The following is a 15,231-nucleotide window of genomic DNA, read 5'->3' as shown; positions in this document are numbered from 1 at the left end:
TTCCCTGCAAGACCTCCTGTATCGCCCTCTTTTCCACCCCCCACCCCCAAAAGCACTTTTCGGAATTACTGTGAATGATGGAGCCCATTGTCTCTAGAACTACAGGAAAGCTGCTTGGTAACTAGGGTAACAGATACGAAAATGCTTTTTACTTATATTTGAATGCTTATTTAAAAATTGCAACCATTATTTTTCCTTCCTTGAAGTTTAACTCTATTAAAGGGCTTCATTACAACAAAGCAACCAGTACGTAGGCACTAGATGCACTTAACAATTCTATTTTATTGTTGCCAGCAGCTTTCCAAACTCAGTCTATCAGGATACCAAAATGACCTAAGAAAATTTCAAATGAGAGGATTTGTAATGAATCTAAAATATCTGCCTCTCAAATCCACTCGAACATCAATGCTGTACCAAGCTGAGATGATGCTTCTCAACAGCAGCAGCCGGGGCTGCGCGAGGCTGCAGGCTGAAGTTCCATTTTCCAGACCAGCGTGTCCAGGGTGTGACTGGTTATGACACTGCGGGAGACCTGGGATAAGAAGCCAGTAAATCTCCAATCTCAGACGTTGCCAACTCAGATCCCGAATCAACAGGAGAACAGAGAACGCTGAAGACTGTGCCGCCCAGCTCTTGCCGGGGAATCCTAACAGGGCGGAGAGCTACCTAACTACCCCGGGAAAAGGCACAGAAAACAACAGGAGCCATTCCCTAAGAAAGGGCCCTCCACACTTCCGATGGCATTCGAGAGCATTCAGGGACAACCCAGTAGAAAGGGAAAATGTTTAGGAAGTAACAATTTACAATTGGCTGAAGTGTAACCATAACTGGGAGACAACAGAAGGGCAGAGAAAAAGGGCTACAGGGAATCGCTGAGAAGCCTTCAAGAGCAGCAAGAGGAGGGTTCAAAGGTCAAGGTGGTACTGACTCGGATTAGCGTGGCTGGGAGTGGGAAGGGTCCGGCTGGATCCTGCACCCACCAGGGTCTGACTCTTCAGGTCCCTGCACTGAGCTAACGACAGCCTCCAGTCACAACTTCCTCAGACAAGGGTGACAGGGCGGCAAGTCGTTAATGCCTAGGATACTAGAATTACACGTTTTGTAGAAAAACACTTACAAATACAAATGTCTATCAAATTTCCTATAATTGGTTTATTCTGCCTGTAATCTTTGTCCCAAGGCCAACTTAAGGACAGAATTTCAGTTTTAAAACCTTAAAATACAAACACTTTAACAGCATTCCAGGTATTCTGAACCCAACGTACTCGACATAGGCTGACACACTGTTATACCTACAAATCTTTCTTTAAAGTTTATAATTTGTGGGGCACCTGGGTGGCTCAGTCGGTTAAGTGGCTCAGGTCATGATGTCACAGTTAGTGAGTTCCAGCCCCGCGTCGGGCTCTGTGCTGACAGCTCAGAGCCTGGCGCCTGCTTTGGATCCTGTGTCTCCCTCTCTCTCTGCTCCTTCCCCGCTTGCACTCTGTCTCTCTCTCTCAAAAAATAAACACACACATTTTTTGAGTTTATGATTTGTATTTTCTATAACAGTATTAATTTCTCTAGAAGTTCCACCCCACCTTTTTTTCCTCCTTTATATTTTTGAATGTTGTTTTTTCTCTTCCTCCTTGGAATCACAAAACAGTCACAGTACTTCCTCTCAAAGTATGAGCACGAAGGACAGTGAGCTGGGAGCGTGATGAGGAATTAAGGGTAAGAAAGACACACCCACGTGGGGGGAGCAAATGGAGAGAGTGCTTTACAGTGTAAATTATGCATGTAAATGTAGGCATGTCAGTAACTGTATGTATGTAAATTGTGCCTAGTGTAACAACAAGAGCAAGATGAGTCACGGTCTCTTGGTCCCAAAATAGGGAACGAGTTTCAGGGAGGTGAATGCTTAATTCTAAACAAAGCACAAGAGGGACAAGAACAAACACTGGATTGAGATTTTCTGTTACATTTAACTTGGAGTTCCTGGACGATCATGGGGAAAACCCCTAAAACCATGAGCTTTCCCACCAACCATGACTTTGGGGTTTGTGAAACAGCATCTGGAGGGGCCCTGCTCTCTGGGGCCGCAGGCTGGTAGCACACGGGGCCATCACGAGGGCCCAGCCTCTGCTTTCGCAGCGCCCCAGTGCGACCTGTTCTTCAGGGACAATGTCAATCCAGGCGGACTCACAAGACACTCAATGAGGACTGCTGCTCTCGAAAATATTAATATGAAAAGACTCATAAACGAACACAGATGCAAATATATTAATTCACAAGGAGCCACGCTGCCGAAGAGACTAGGGGCTATCTTCCAGTTACCTTGTCACTACCTTCCCCTATGTGCATATAAAACGACAAAAACTACCCCTAAATGCAGGTCCCGTTACTATCAGAAGACCGCGGAGCGACACGGATGGGAGCAAGCATATACGGACTGGTGGCCGCCACGGTCACTGGTGTCTGCCCTGAGGGCCTGACCTCTCACTGGCACAGGTGGGGCCGGACTCTCCCGGTCCATGTGCCACGAGCACCCAGACCGCCGCGTTCCTTGTGCTGACGTGTTGTTCCTTTAAATATCCTCATGTTGTCTGGCTCTTCTGGTTTCTGACTTGAAAGACATTCTGTCTTTAAAAAAAAAATTTTTTTTAATGTGTATCTTGAGGGAGAGAGAGAGTGCGAGCACAAGCAGGGGAGGGCCAGAGAGACGGAGACACAGAATCCCAAGCAGGCTCCAGGCCCTGAGCTGTCAGCACAGAGCCTGATCTCGTAACCGCGAGATCAAGACTTGAGCCGAAGTCGGACACCTGACCGACTGAGCCACCCAGGTGCCCCAGAGATATTCTGTCTTTTGAAAGGCAGATTCTACAGCTGCTAGATCTCACCCTTTACCTGCTTATCTTGCTAGTTTAACTCACGGAGCTCTGGGGTCTCAGAGTCTTCCCTATATACCTATCACCAGAGATTAAATAAAAAAAAATAAATGATTCAAGCTGACGCAAGCTTTATAATCTGGCAAGATCACAAAGTCCTCTTGGACTCACCCAGGGCGCCAGAGTGTGGGCTGGGGCTGGGATGCAGGACACCTTGCTGGGCAGGAGGGGGGGGGGGAGGGAGGGGGAGAGAGAGAGAGAGAGAGAGAGACAGTCACAGGGAAGAAAGGCAAAGAGGAACAAGGCAAGAGAAGCAGTCGGTGCCGAGGGTCAGGCCTACAGAAGGCCATTCAACCCACAATCTTGGATACGGCCGGTAAATGAGGAGGTTTTAAAGAAACCCGTCCTGCTCTTCAAAATAATGTGCAAAGAGGATGTAACAAATACGTGTTTACACTGCTTATTAGACTGAAAAAATTACATCCATCTGCAAACGTCACCACAAAATCCAAAGATAGTCTTAATATTCTAAAATCATGTGAGGAAAACAGAAAACGAGTCCTCAGGATCCCTCCTCTGAAGACATGAAAGGGAGAAACAAAGCGTAAAAATTAGCTAACAGCTGATAAACAAATGTAACTTCCATAGCAGCCCCCCCCCCCCCCATGGTTTGCTCTCTGTGCTTTCGGCCGCCCCCAGGCAACCTCAGTCTGGAGGCAGAGGACCCTCCTCCTGCTACAGTGCCAGAGGGTCCGCAGTAACCTACCACTATGTCACAGTGCCTACATCACTCACCTCCCTTCGTGTCACCACGCGGGCATTTCGTCAGCTCACATCGTCGTCATGACGATGACATCTTACTGTACGGTAAGATATTGAGACCTCACACACGTTCTCTTACAGCATATTGTTACAAGTGTTCTACTTTGTCATTAGTTGCTGTTGTTAATCTCTTACTGCACCTAACAAATTAACCTTTAGGTATGTATACACAGGAAAAACACATGGTATATATTGGGTCTGGTACTGTCCGCAGTTTTAGGCATCCACTGGGGGTCTTAGAACATATCACATGTGGCTAAACGTGGGGGGGAGGGTAGTACTCTATGCAGAAACATACACCTGATTTGCTATAAAAATCAAAAGAATTAGGCTGGCTTCAATGGACGTTTGAGAACACACAGAAACCATGAAAATAAATCTTCATTTTAAACAAAGTCCTTACTACAACCCACTAATCTGTAAGCTACCAATCTTCAAAGTTAAAGTCTTCAGGCTAGCCTGAAGCATTATTTTAAAACTAAAATGACCATAAAGATGGAGGGAAATGATGAATTAATCCTGCTCATAGCTGATAGGAAATTTTTTCCTAAGACTGGGTCCGAAGAAAACATTAAGATTAAGTCAATCACTTTAAATCTGTGGGACGGGAATAGGTAACCACTTTTTCTTATGCTGCACTTTCATTATTTTCAAAGCTGAACAGAAAGCAAATAAGAGAAGACACTGTTTTTAAAATCAGAACCCAGACTTTTCACTGGAATTAAGTGGGCAGCATTTTATACATGCTGTGAGTGGGCACCATCCCAGACCAATGAAATAAGAGCCGTGGGGCCTGGGCCTCGGGCTTTTTTTAAAGCTACGTGATGGCCCTGTGTGGGCAGGGGTGAGAAACACAGGTCTGCTGAACCTCATACAAAAGTATGTATTGTTGTTACTTCTAAAATACTCAATTATTTGGTCTTTCAGAGAAAAGAGAAAAGCTTGTCTGACTTTCAAATGATCATTACGAAGAAAAACACACTAAGGAAATCATATGCAATTTTTTCTTAAAAATACCTACATGAAAACATTTTAAAGAAAATAGATGGACTGCTGAGTCTCACTGGACAGTTACTCAGTCACGGACTCTGCATGAATGTGAAGTGTTTTTCTGTAAAGCCATGGAGATGTCGGGTTTTTTTTTTGTTTTTTTTTTTCACCGTTATCCAGATTACCACAGAAAGAAAAGACTCATTCTAATGAGATTTACAAATACATTCTTCTCTAAGTGGAGGCAGGGAAGTGCTAGGGGTGTACGAAAGGCTTCAAAAATCACAGTACCCTGGGCCCGCGTCCCATTCCTGCTATGTACTCATTTTACAACCTTAGTCAAGTTACTTCACTTCTCTGGGGCTCAGTTTTCTCATCTGCAAAACGAGGACTCCTACGACCTCACAGGGTTGTCTTGAGAAGCAAGCAGCATAGCGCCTCAGGCAGTATCTGGCATTACAGGAAACGGTTTTATGAACAGTAGGTATTAGTATTAGGCCCAAATGACAAAACTGAAGAGGGACAAAATGACTTAAAACTGCAGTCTCATTTAGAAAGGATACAATTATACTTTTAACCATACAAAGGTATAGTTTGTTTATCTACTCAAAACTAGCTTCTGAATTCATTCAACAAATACTTCCCTGTGCCCTTACTACTCCTGGCACAGGAGACTCAGCAGTGACGGGGGACACACAGAAATCCTTGCTGTGTGAGGTTCTTAAGCCAGGGAGTTAGAGGGGCTCAGAGGTGGGGGGATTCTTGACCTATTGTGAAGTTTAGAAACAAGATGATGTGTTAATTAAGTGGATGTTGGGCATGGAATCCAGGACGCCTTTAAGACCTGGGACGTGCCAGTTGCCAGGGTGAATTTGGCATCAACGGACGTGGGGAAACTGAGGAGAACAGGGGTGGGGAAGACTGGTCCTTGTCCCCGGTAGGTCTGAAATGTAAGTGATGTCACATTGGCACTTGGATATATAGCCGGGTGTTCAGGGGAGAGGGCCAGCGAAGAGGCATGAACTAAGGTAAAGATAAGCTTTATCTGCAAAACCTTCTGGGCTTAAAAGGTTACTTCTCTTACAACATGTCCACAGTGGAAGCAGAGGAGGTCAACGCGTTATATTTCTCTATAAACTTCTATGTTTCCATCTCTTTTTGTACAAGGAATCCTACACCTTGATTAAAGGTCTGTAATTTGTGAAAGTCATTTGCCCTTCAGAAGTTTGTTTTTCTAGAAGAGGCAGTTAAGATTTTATAGGAGAAGGGCTCCCACCAAGGCAGAAGAGTAATCAGAGATATTCTGAAAATGGAAAGGAGGCGTCCTTATCCTGGAGGCCGGAGCTGGGAGCTGGCTGGCCCCTCCACCTGCCATCGGTCAGCCTCAGCACAGGTCAGTCCATACTGTCGACCGTGGCAAAAAGCAAACAAGGCGAGGTGCTAAAGGGATCTGGTGGGTTTCTTCCGATACAGCAGAAATAACAATGCTGGTTCCGTTAGTGCCTGAAATTCAACTCTTCCTCACCCAGTATTTACGTGAAGAACTGTTTAAGTATTTCCACGAAACAGAAGAAAATAAGTTTACATATTAAAATTACAGTACTATGGCTAAAAAACAAATCCACAGGCATCAGATTTCTAAAAGAAGAAAAATACCTTGCTAAATGCCAGACTCAGAAAAGATGAAAACGAAACAAAAAAACAAAAAAATCAAGAAAAATCCAGATAATCAAAATGTGCATTTTATTATTTACGGGTTTTAAAGAAATGGCTATCATCTGATATAGCTACAATATGTGGGAAATCAAAAAGTCTATTATCACAATACCTTCTTTATAAAGTGGTTCTGAATTTATAGCTTGTAGAATTAGAATCAGGGAAGGAAAGTAAAATGTGAACTCAGAGTCGACAGACATGACATGTGTCTGTATTCAAGGTGTCAGGACCTCAATATTTGATTTCACTATTTCATTGAATATGCTCCACACCATTTTGGTGTAATTTCTTCACATTTTCTAAAAGCTCTAATTTATTAAGTTATACTCCAGAAATCTTTCTCAGTGGAAGGAATAACAAAAGAAAATTCAGGACACGCCCCGTCCCTGACCCACAAAATACTTGTAGATTTACCGGTCAGAGTCTAGTCAACAGGGTTCCTTTTTCTTTTATTGAAAAGATGCATATTTTGAAAAGAGTCTTTTGGACATCTTTTTGAAAGCTACCAATTTTGTGACTCTTGATTTCAGACGAGTCACAAGCACCAGCATAAAAAGATCGTCTTGACTATCATTTGCAAAGCACAATCCAGTTAAAAATATTTCAGACCATATCCTTTAATTGGGGACATGACAAACTATCTTCCAACACAGATAAAAATTCAAAAATAAATTATAACTGCGGAGTGCAACATAATATTAAAGGAAAAGAAAGCCCTTTTGTGAGCCCGCGAAGAATTCCTCCTCTGCACAGTGACACAAAAGCATTTTCAGCTTTCAGGTTTCGACAAATCCTGTCGTAACAACAACTCCCTCCCTTCCCCGCCTCTCCTTTCTTAATTCTCCCACAGCTCAAAAAATGAGATGGGGAACCTGGTATTTATCTTCTAGCACCATCAGCAGTCTCCACCTCAGATTCCCATGTTGGTCTTTACGTGCGAGTTAACTTGGCGGAGCTCTGTCCCTAACGCTCACAGGCTGGACGGGAGCCTCAAGTGTGGCTTCTCCGCCTCGAGCGGCTTCGCTTGAAGACAGCTGACAGAAGGGGGTTAAGACACCGAAGGCTCCTGACAAAAGGTATGGAAAATGAGAGGCTTCTACAACGCTCAGAAATAGAAGTAGAGACCTTTAAGTGTTTAGTTCGAACTGTAAGTTGTCGGTCTGTTTTTAAAGTAATAGTTTTGTTATAAACAGATCTTGTCTGGAAAACTGACTTTACGTTTTAATGAAATCCACTGCAGACTTTCTGTTGGCAAGTAAGTCCATAAAGTTAACACTCACAGGCTCTGTTCTGCAAGCAGTGTATTCTGGAGCCCTGAGAGACCTGTGTATTTAGAACTAAGTTTTTACATGCAATCCCTCTGCTGCTTCTGCTGGATTTCCCTGTATTCCACCACCACCACCACCACCACCACCACGGAAATAAAGTATGCTTTTATTCCGTACTTACTTACGAGATAGCAATGTGAGAGAACAGGCCACAAACTGTATCATACTTGTGGCTGGAGAGGAAAAGAAAATTCATAGCAATATAGCTGAGATGCCAGTATGTTTTTACAAAAGGAACAGAAATAGTGACCTTCATTGTGGAGAACAAATTTTTTCTGCAGAAGTTCTCCGTGCAGAAGAAAGCATTTAAGATCCGATATTCAACAGTGAGCAGGCACTATGCTAGCTGAATGCAATGTCATATTGTTTACGCTGATTCTGGCTGTCTGTAATTTATCACTGCCAGTACGTGTTAATTAAGATGAACAAGCTGTCTGCAAGCCTGAATTACACTGAAATTTATAAAATGTATTGGTTAATGGGAAGAAAAAGGTTATAATTGGGAAGCTGAGCATAGATTGATCAACACATGAAGGTTACTCAACCCAAGTAAAAATAAAGAGGGAAATGAGATGCTCTTAGAGCATGTTAACAGCAATCTCAATGCCGAAGAAACCATAAGCTGACAAAGGTCTGGGAAGGCGGTAATTTAGGGAACTGCCTGGAATCTGAAATGTTAAAACCCAAACCTGAAAACAGCTATTATGAAACTATAAACATGTGCTTCATTTTTTTTTTTTTTTTTCCTAGAAACTTTATTCTGTGCTATTTTAGTGTCAGGTATGAAAAGAGGTTTGGAAAACAGAAGTGAACTGTACGGCTATGCCAAAAGCCGAAGTACTCTGATGTGTCTGTAAGTCTGATGCTTAAGGATTTAAAGTTTCAGGGAAACCCTTTCCTAAGTTTGTCATATTTTAAAGCTATGAACAAAAATATACGAAGCAAATTTAGACAGTCCAGGATTTAACTTCTTAGAGAACCGATGCTATAACTATGTTAAGTTTGTACTTCTGATATAGGCACGGATTAGTATTACTTCAGATATTTTACAAAAGCCAGGCATCAACCTCTTGGATGAGTCTCTGAGACTAAGCTATTTGCCCCATTAATGTCTTGTGAAGTGGTTTTTTTTTTTTTTTTTTCCCTTTGTGGGACAGGGAGTGGATAAAATTGACAGTTAATGGCGTTCTCTGCCTGCAGATGTAGCGTTTTCTGTGCTTCCCCGGAGGCACACGGAGAGCATCTCACACTTGAGTACTGGGGTGATGGTGGGGGAGGCGGGAACACCGGACACCGTTGCTGAGACCTGCGTGGCCTTGGGGGGTTTACCACCTCAGTGTCCTTCCCAATCGGGAAAATTGATGACGCACAGTTATATCTATGGTTTGGTTCAGCTCTAAGATTCTACAAAAATAAATCAGTTCGATGAAGGAAGAGAGAAAAGAAAAAATATTTCAAATGTTATTAAATAGCAACTGTCACATGACAGAAAACAGCATGCTAATCACAGTGTTGATTATAATGTATGGAGTACTTTTTAGGTGTTGGATATTGTTCTCTAAGCCCTTAAATGCATTTAACTCTTTGATATACATACTATAATCCTATTTTCCAGAAGAAAATACTAAAGCAGAGAGAGGTTCTGGAAAGTGAAGATATGAGCCCAGTATTTTGGATTCAGAGCCCCACACTGCCTTTTGTAAAATATGTGAATCGTGACAGAGCCACCCTAATACGTCATTCAAAAACTGATTCAGAAACACAAAAAAAGTTATTACTGTATTTCAGAAACCATTAGACTTCCCTCGAAGAAGGCAGTAATTACTGCCAGGGTAAAGCACAGCCAAGCCACAAATTCGGTGCGGTCTTTACTCTCTTCTTAAGAAGATGTTAAATTATTTTTGGTATTCTTTCACATACAACAAAGGATGTGGTTATTTCTGGCATGTACTTTCAAGATTCAAGGTCACTACCGAATCCGTCAGAACAACCGGTTTTACGGCAGACTACTTCATCTGGGTCAGGGAAGGATTCTGGTCCCAGCTAGAAAGGATCTCACATTCTCACAAGCAAAAGACAGTGGCCTAATTGTTCCTGCACTGAGCGTCTTGCACCTGCAGTGAAACGAGTGCTAACCTAGATAAGGATTTTGTAAAAGTTTATTAACAGGAAATTAGGGATAATCATGCCTGTGGCTTTAACTTCTTTCCACGAATTTCCTTTCCTCCTTAAACAGTTTACTTGGGTTATGTGTCTGGCACATGGTAAGTGCTTAATGAATATTTTTTAAATAAAATCATTTTTTGAATACTTAAAACTCTTCTAAGATTTATAAGTCAGTTTTTAATTTTTAAAAATGTTTTTATTTTTGAGAGAGAAACAGAGAGACAGAGTGTGAGCAGGGGAGGGGCAAAGAGGGAGGGAGACACAGAATCTGAAGCAGGCTCCCAGGCTCTGAGCTGTTAGCACAGAGCCCGAGATGGGGCTCGAACCCACAAATGGTGAGATCATGACCTGAGCTGAAGTTAGACGCTTAACCGACGGAACCACCCAGGTGCCCCTAGAAATCATTTTTAAGAGGTGGGCTTCAACTATTCATTTCTCCCTTATTACCTATTAAGTATTTTAATTAGAAATCATAGGGTTTAAAAAAACCTGTAAGCTATTAAAATTCTTTATCAGATCCTACAACTGGAATTCGGTATGTCAAAATCTCCCAAGAAGGCATCATCATAGACTTTAGCACAGTTTAAATTCTAAAAAGAACAAAGTGGCCACTTTTCGAGAACCACCCATCCGCACTCAGGAGAATGACCGGTAGTCTCTGAGGGCCTGGCGTGAGCTTTTCTCTTGGGCTGGAGTGTCCTCATCTACTGCGAGGCCCATTCAAATGTGTTCCTGCTCCCACCGTACGTGGAAACGTAAGCCTTTTCGTTATCCTTTCTTTTAATCCCGGTTTGTCTTCCTTCCCTAGCCTTTGTTACGTGGTTCTCTGCCGCACAGACAGCATTACGGTTTTGACCAGGGGCCATCATAATCAAGCAGCAGGTAACGGGGGACCAAGATAAGGTAACGTCATGGCGTCCGCGGGTCTCCAGCTCCTGGCCTTCGTCCTGGCTCTATCTGGGGTGTCTGGAGTGCTCACGGCCACTCTGCTGCCCAACTGGAAGGTGAACGTGGATTCGGGCTCCAACATCATCACGGCCGTCGTGCAGCTGCAGGGGCTGTGGATGGACTGCACGTGGTACAGCACCGGGATGTTCAGCTGCACCCTCAAGTACTCCATTCTGTCCCTCCCCATCCACGTGCAGGCCGCACGGGCCACCATGGTCCTGGCCTGCGTCCTGTCCGCGTTGGGGATCTGCACTTCCACAGTGGGGATGAAATGCACTCGCTTAGGAGGGGACGGAGACACAAAGAGCCACGCTTCTTTTGCCGGAGGAGTCTGCTTCATGGCTGCAGGGGTCTCTGGTTTAATCCCAACCGTGTGGTACACAAAGGAGATCATAGCAAACTTCCTGGACCTGACGGTTCCAGAAAGCAACAAACATGAGCCCGGAGGAGCCGTCTACCTCGGATTCATTTCGGCCGCGCTGTTGTTCGTCTCCGGCATGATTTTCTGCACTTCCTGTATGAAAAAGGCTCCGGAAGCTTGGCTCTTTGCAGCCAAGCAGCGGCATACCTCCGCCATGCAGCCAGAGGGCAGCTCCGCATACAACCTCAAAGATTACGTGTAAATGACCGTGTAACGCGTACGGAATGTTTAGGTGCCTGCTGTGGCTTTCGTCTTTTCGCTTTAGAGGAAAACTATAAATGAGGTCATTTAAAATGCCAACAAACTATTGTGTGCAATTAGACCCGTTTTAAGATTATTCTTCCATTCCTTTTTTCGTGTTTTATCCAGTGGTTTATAACTGAAAGAGGTTCTGTTTTATAAGACAATTGATGGGGTTTTTTTCCTTTTAAGATAAACTGTTGACACATCTTCTGAATTGTTATTTAGTTGGATTTTATAAAAGAACTAAATTGCCAAGTATAAAAAAGCGCCTTTCTCTGTGTTAACCCAGGGTATCATCTGCTTTTGCTGGCTGTTGGTAACCACAGGGACTTGCTTCTGTTTTCAAGCCTGCTCTCTGACCATGAGGGAAAGAAGAGATGTCCATCTCTCTTAAGTGTTGCCCAAACCAGCCTCCCCAGCTTCCCACCTACCGTGACCTCCCTGCTTCCTTTTTCATTTTAGAAAATATCTACGTACGTGTCCAAGAGCCAACGATAGGCTATTCAAAGATTAGGCAGGCAGAACTAAGGAAAAGAAACTGGTAAATGCTACCACAGCAAAGCAAAACCAAATCAAGCGCAAACTGAAATCTCCAGGATTGGAAGGCATTAAGTACAAAGTAAGTGACAATAATAACAGTTTGCTTTACTTAGAATGCTTAAGAAGTGCCGTCTTCTGCTGCTAGCAAGAGGATGCTCCAGATTCCGTTCATTTATCCTACAACCCAGAGTCTTCCCTCTCACTGATGAGTATCTGGATGATAGAAGTTACTTTAAGTTGTCGTTTTTTTCTCAAGTTTGATTCACGTTAACGAAAACATTGCTGTTCTCTTATAAATGAGCTGCTTCCAGTAGTAAACAGAACAAAAATTAAAGTATAAAGAATACTTTAAAAATGTAAGTTAATTTGTGATATGTAATCCAAATACCTTAACAAGAAAATAAAAACTGGATTTTCTAATGCACAAAGGGGACAAGGCCCACTATTGTTTCTAATCATTCATGTAATTTAGGCTTAGTCATTGCTCACCATAAAATGGTAAAGGGGGAAAAAGGATCATTTCTTTGCACATCAGTAACTCAGGAAGTGTGAAGAGTATCTTTTAGGTGACTACATATTTTTCATTTGTGCCTACAGAAGTAGAGACTAACATGTTTTATACCTAGTTTACTCACTCTCTTCTGCAACAGTGTCATTGGCCATTAATAGGATGGCTAAAATGGAAAGGTATCATTTCATCCGGGAATTAGGAAAAGACATATTTAAACAGAAGCTTAAAGTATGGATTTCTTTTGGAGGGTCAAAATATTTTCTAAACACATGTATACTAAAAATAACTGGTAAAAAGTATTTTTATGCAAATTAATGTGACCAGATTGGTTTGGCACCTGTATCTCTCTCCTTTTGCTTACTGGGACTGGCTTTATATGCAGTTTCTGTACCTGATAGTCCCATGCTAAAAGTTCACCGTATGTGTTCTATATAAGTCTATACATACTCCAAAAAATAATTTTTATTTTGCTCTAGAATGTTTTCTTCTTAAATAGGCACAGGGATGTTCTGAACTCCAGAAAAGCAGCCATTTCCTACAAATAATGGCCGAATTCTATCCAGACTGGACACAGCAATGATGAAATGGCTCGGAGTCCCTCCGTCCCTCCAGACCGCATCCCTGCTGCATTCCTCCACCCGGAAACCTCCCACACTCACCCCTTCCTTGCTCGCCCACGCTCCGACTCCTCCTTCGGGGTTCACGCGGGACCTCCTTTGTGACCCCACTCCTGACTCCCTGAGGGTCGCTGCTTCCAGCCCTGTACTCTCTGGGAATACGGTCTATTCAAACAAGTTATTGCATCTCCGACTAGACTCTGAGACAAGGTACCGTTTTTACCTTTGTAGCCTCCGTAACTTGCCTACAGCGCTTACGAGGACGTGCCAGTCCTTCCGGGACGTACACGGACTGGTTTAAACCTCAGGAGGCCTCTAGGAGGCAGGCACTATTCCTAGCACAGAGGGCAACTGAACCAGGGGGAAGTACGGTACCTCACCTGCCCAACGGCAGGCAGCTGGTAAGCGGAGAGGTGGGATTCAACCGGAGGGAACTGGCCCTGGAGTCAGACCAGGTGCCCGCCGGCTCACGCAGGGCACAAGGCTGCGCGGCGCGTGTTACTGAATCTAGGTCTGGGTTCCCTCCTGTGAAAATGAGGATAGAACGGCACCTACGCACACAGGGGCTGTAAGGATTCAATGACAGGATGTGCACACAGCATTTGAAGGGGCGGGGGGCGGTAAGCACGCTCGGGGCTTTCTTGGTCTACACCAGCATTTTCCAAAGCGGGGTGGGTGGAGCCTGCAGAGGACACAGGGCAGCGCCGGGGGCCGGCTTTGGTCATCACAGCTGGGGTAGCGGTACTGGGACCCAGTGGGCGGAGGCCAGAAATGCTATGAAATACCCTACAATGCCTAGGCAACAAAGAATTTTCTAGCCAAAAATGTCAATTGTGAGCAGGTTGAAAAACCCTGATCTAATGTATTTGAATTCTATTTAAACATTCATTTTAAAGAAAATAATAAAGTTACCAAACCAAAAGAAAACACCAGAAAGCCCCAGAATGTCCTGCTTATTTTACCTACAGAGCAGATATATGTGTATATGTATGTGTGTGTGTGTGTGTGTGTGTGTGTGTGTGTGTGTGTGTATGTGTTATGACTGAAGAAATCAGCGAGTAATCTGGGCAACATGGGCAGGTGAAAGGGTCATCAGCACACTACCTACACATGGGCAGGCACAGGCTGGGGTATAGACAGATCCACTTCCGGATTCAATGTTTTCTCATTACATCTTTTACTACCACATTTTTAGCTACAAGGCTTTAGCATAAATTCACTGTACTGACTTTTGAGATTTGTATCATAGGCTATAATCCCGTGAACCTGTTGCGATCTCTTCATTACCTCCGATAATTTTTTAATTCACTTCACTGCACTTTATACATACATGAATGGGTCACCTGCAAAAATGCAATTTTGTTTCTTCCTTCATTGGGCTTATAATACTTCTTGTTTATTTTATTCTTGGAGTAGTTATAAAAACATAACTTGTATGAAGGTAAATTGTAATAATAAATATCTTGTTTCTATCCAACACTAACTTGATTTTTAAGAAGGACTCTTGTACTTTAATTATAAAACTGGATTTTAGTTTACACGTTTATTTTTATTTTAGACTCACTCTCAAAAAGAATTTGAGGCTACTTAACGATAAAATTGCCGGCATAATAAGAACAAACACAATGATAAAGGTGAAAGACTAAAGTTACAAAGAAGAGAGAGAGGATGCTATTAAATAATCCTGTTTGAAGGCTACTAAAGGAATCACGTATGAAACTTAGTTTAGAACTTGGAGCAACCAAGGCACAGAAGGCCACATGAGGCGTCTGACGGCGGTCTCAGGCAGGTGCCTACAGAGGCTAGAGAGGCTGCCGGGGGTGCTGCCTAAGCTCCCACTGGGCTGTGCGTCCGTCCCCAGCTGCTGTGAGTGCAGGGCGCTACCAGCTCACACGTGCGGAATTGCCTCCCTTGGTAGACTAGGGCACCACTGCTCCTAGGAGGTGGCCGTGAGCCAAAGACTGACCACACACGTGTAGAACATGCCATTCCCTCGACTGAGTCTGTGGGACAGTTTGTGCCCCATTGCTCCCCCTCTCCCCGCTACCCTCTGACCCAGTGG

General features: G+C 43.6%; 2 protein-coding genes across 4 annotated transcripts in view; one reads left to right on the top strand and one right to left on the bottom strand.

Annotated features, from left to right (window-relative positions):
- The window catches only part of TFB1M (transcription factor B1, mitochondrial), a 64,872-nt gene that overhangs the window by 5,902 nt on the left and 43,739 nt on the right, over positions 1-15,231 (bottom strand). The gene's annotated exons all lie outside the window — the stretch shown is intronic.
- CLDN20 (claudin 20) lies at positions 7,081-14,156 on the top strand. Of its 3 annotated transcripts, XR_002070814.2 has the most exons (3): positions 7,081-7,471; positions 10,698-12,120; positions 13,049-14,156. XR_002070814.2 is itself a non-coding variant. In XM_019412652.2 (2 exons), exon 2 carries the CDS (start codon positions 10,801-10,803, stop codon positions 11,458-11,460), a length of 660 nt encoding a protein of 219 aa, XP_019268197.1. In that variant the 5' UTR covers positions 7,081-7,471; positions 10,698-10,800; the 3' UTR covers positions 11,461-12,863. The 3 variants fall into 3 exon arrangements, 2 of the variants coding, with proteins under 2 accessions (XP_019268197.1, XP_019268198.1); XM_019412652.2 differs by lacking the exon at positions 13,049-14,156 and having other exon boundaries at positions 10,698-12,863; XM_019412653.2 differs by lacking the exon at positions 13,049-14,156 and having other exon boundaries at positions 10,406-12,863.

The sequence above is a fragment of the Panthera pardus genome, unplaced genomic scaffold (genome assembly GCF_024362965.1).
Source record: "Panthera pardus isolate Hobbes unplaced genomic scaffold, ASM2436296v1 HiC_scaffold_17, whole genome shotgun sequence".
In the NCBI taxonomy this organism is placed as follows: Eukaryota; Metazoa; Chordata; class Mammalia; order Carnivora; family Felidae; genus Panthera; species Panthera pardus.
Note: the sequence above shows the minus strand (reverse complement) of the source record. Positions and strands in the feature narration are given on the sequence as shown.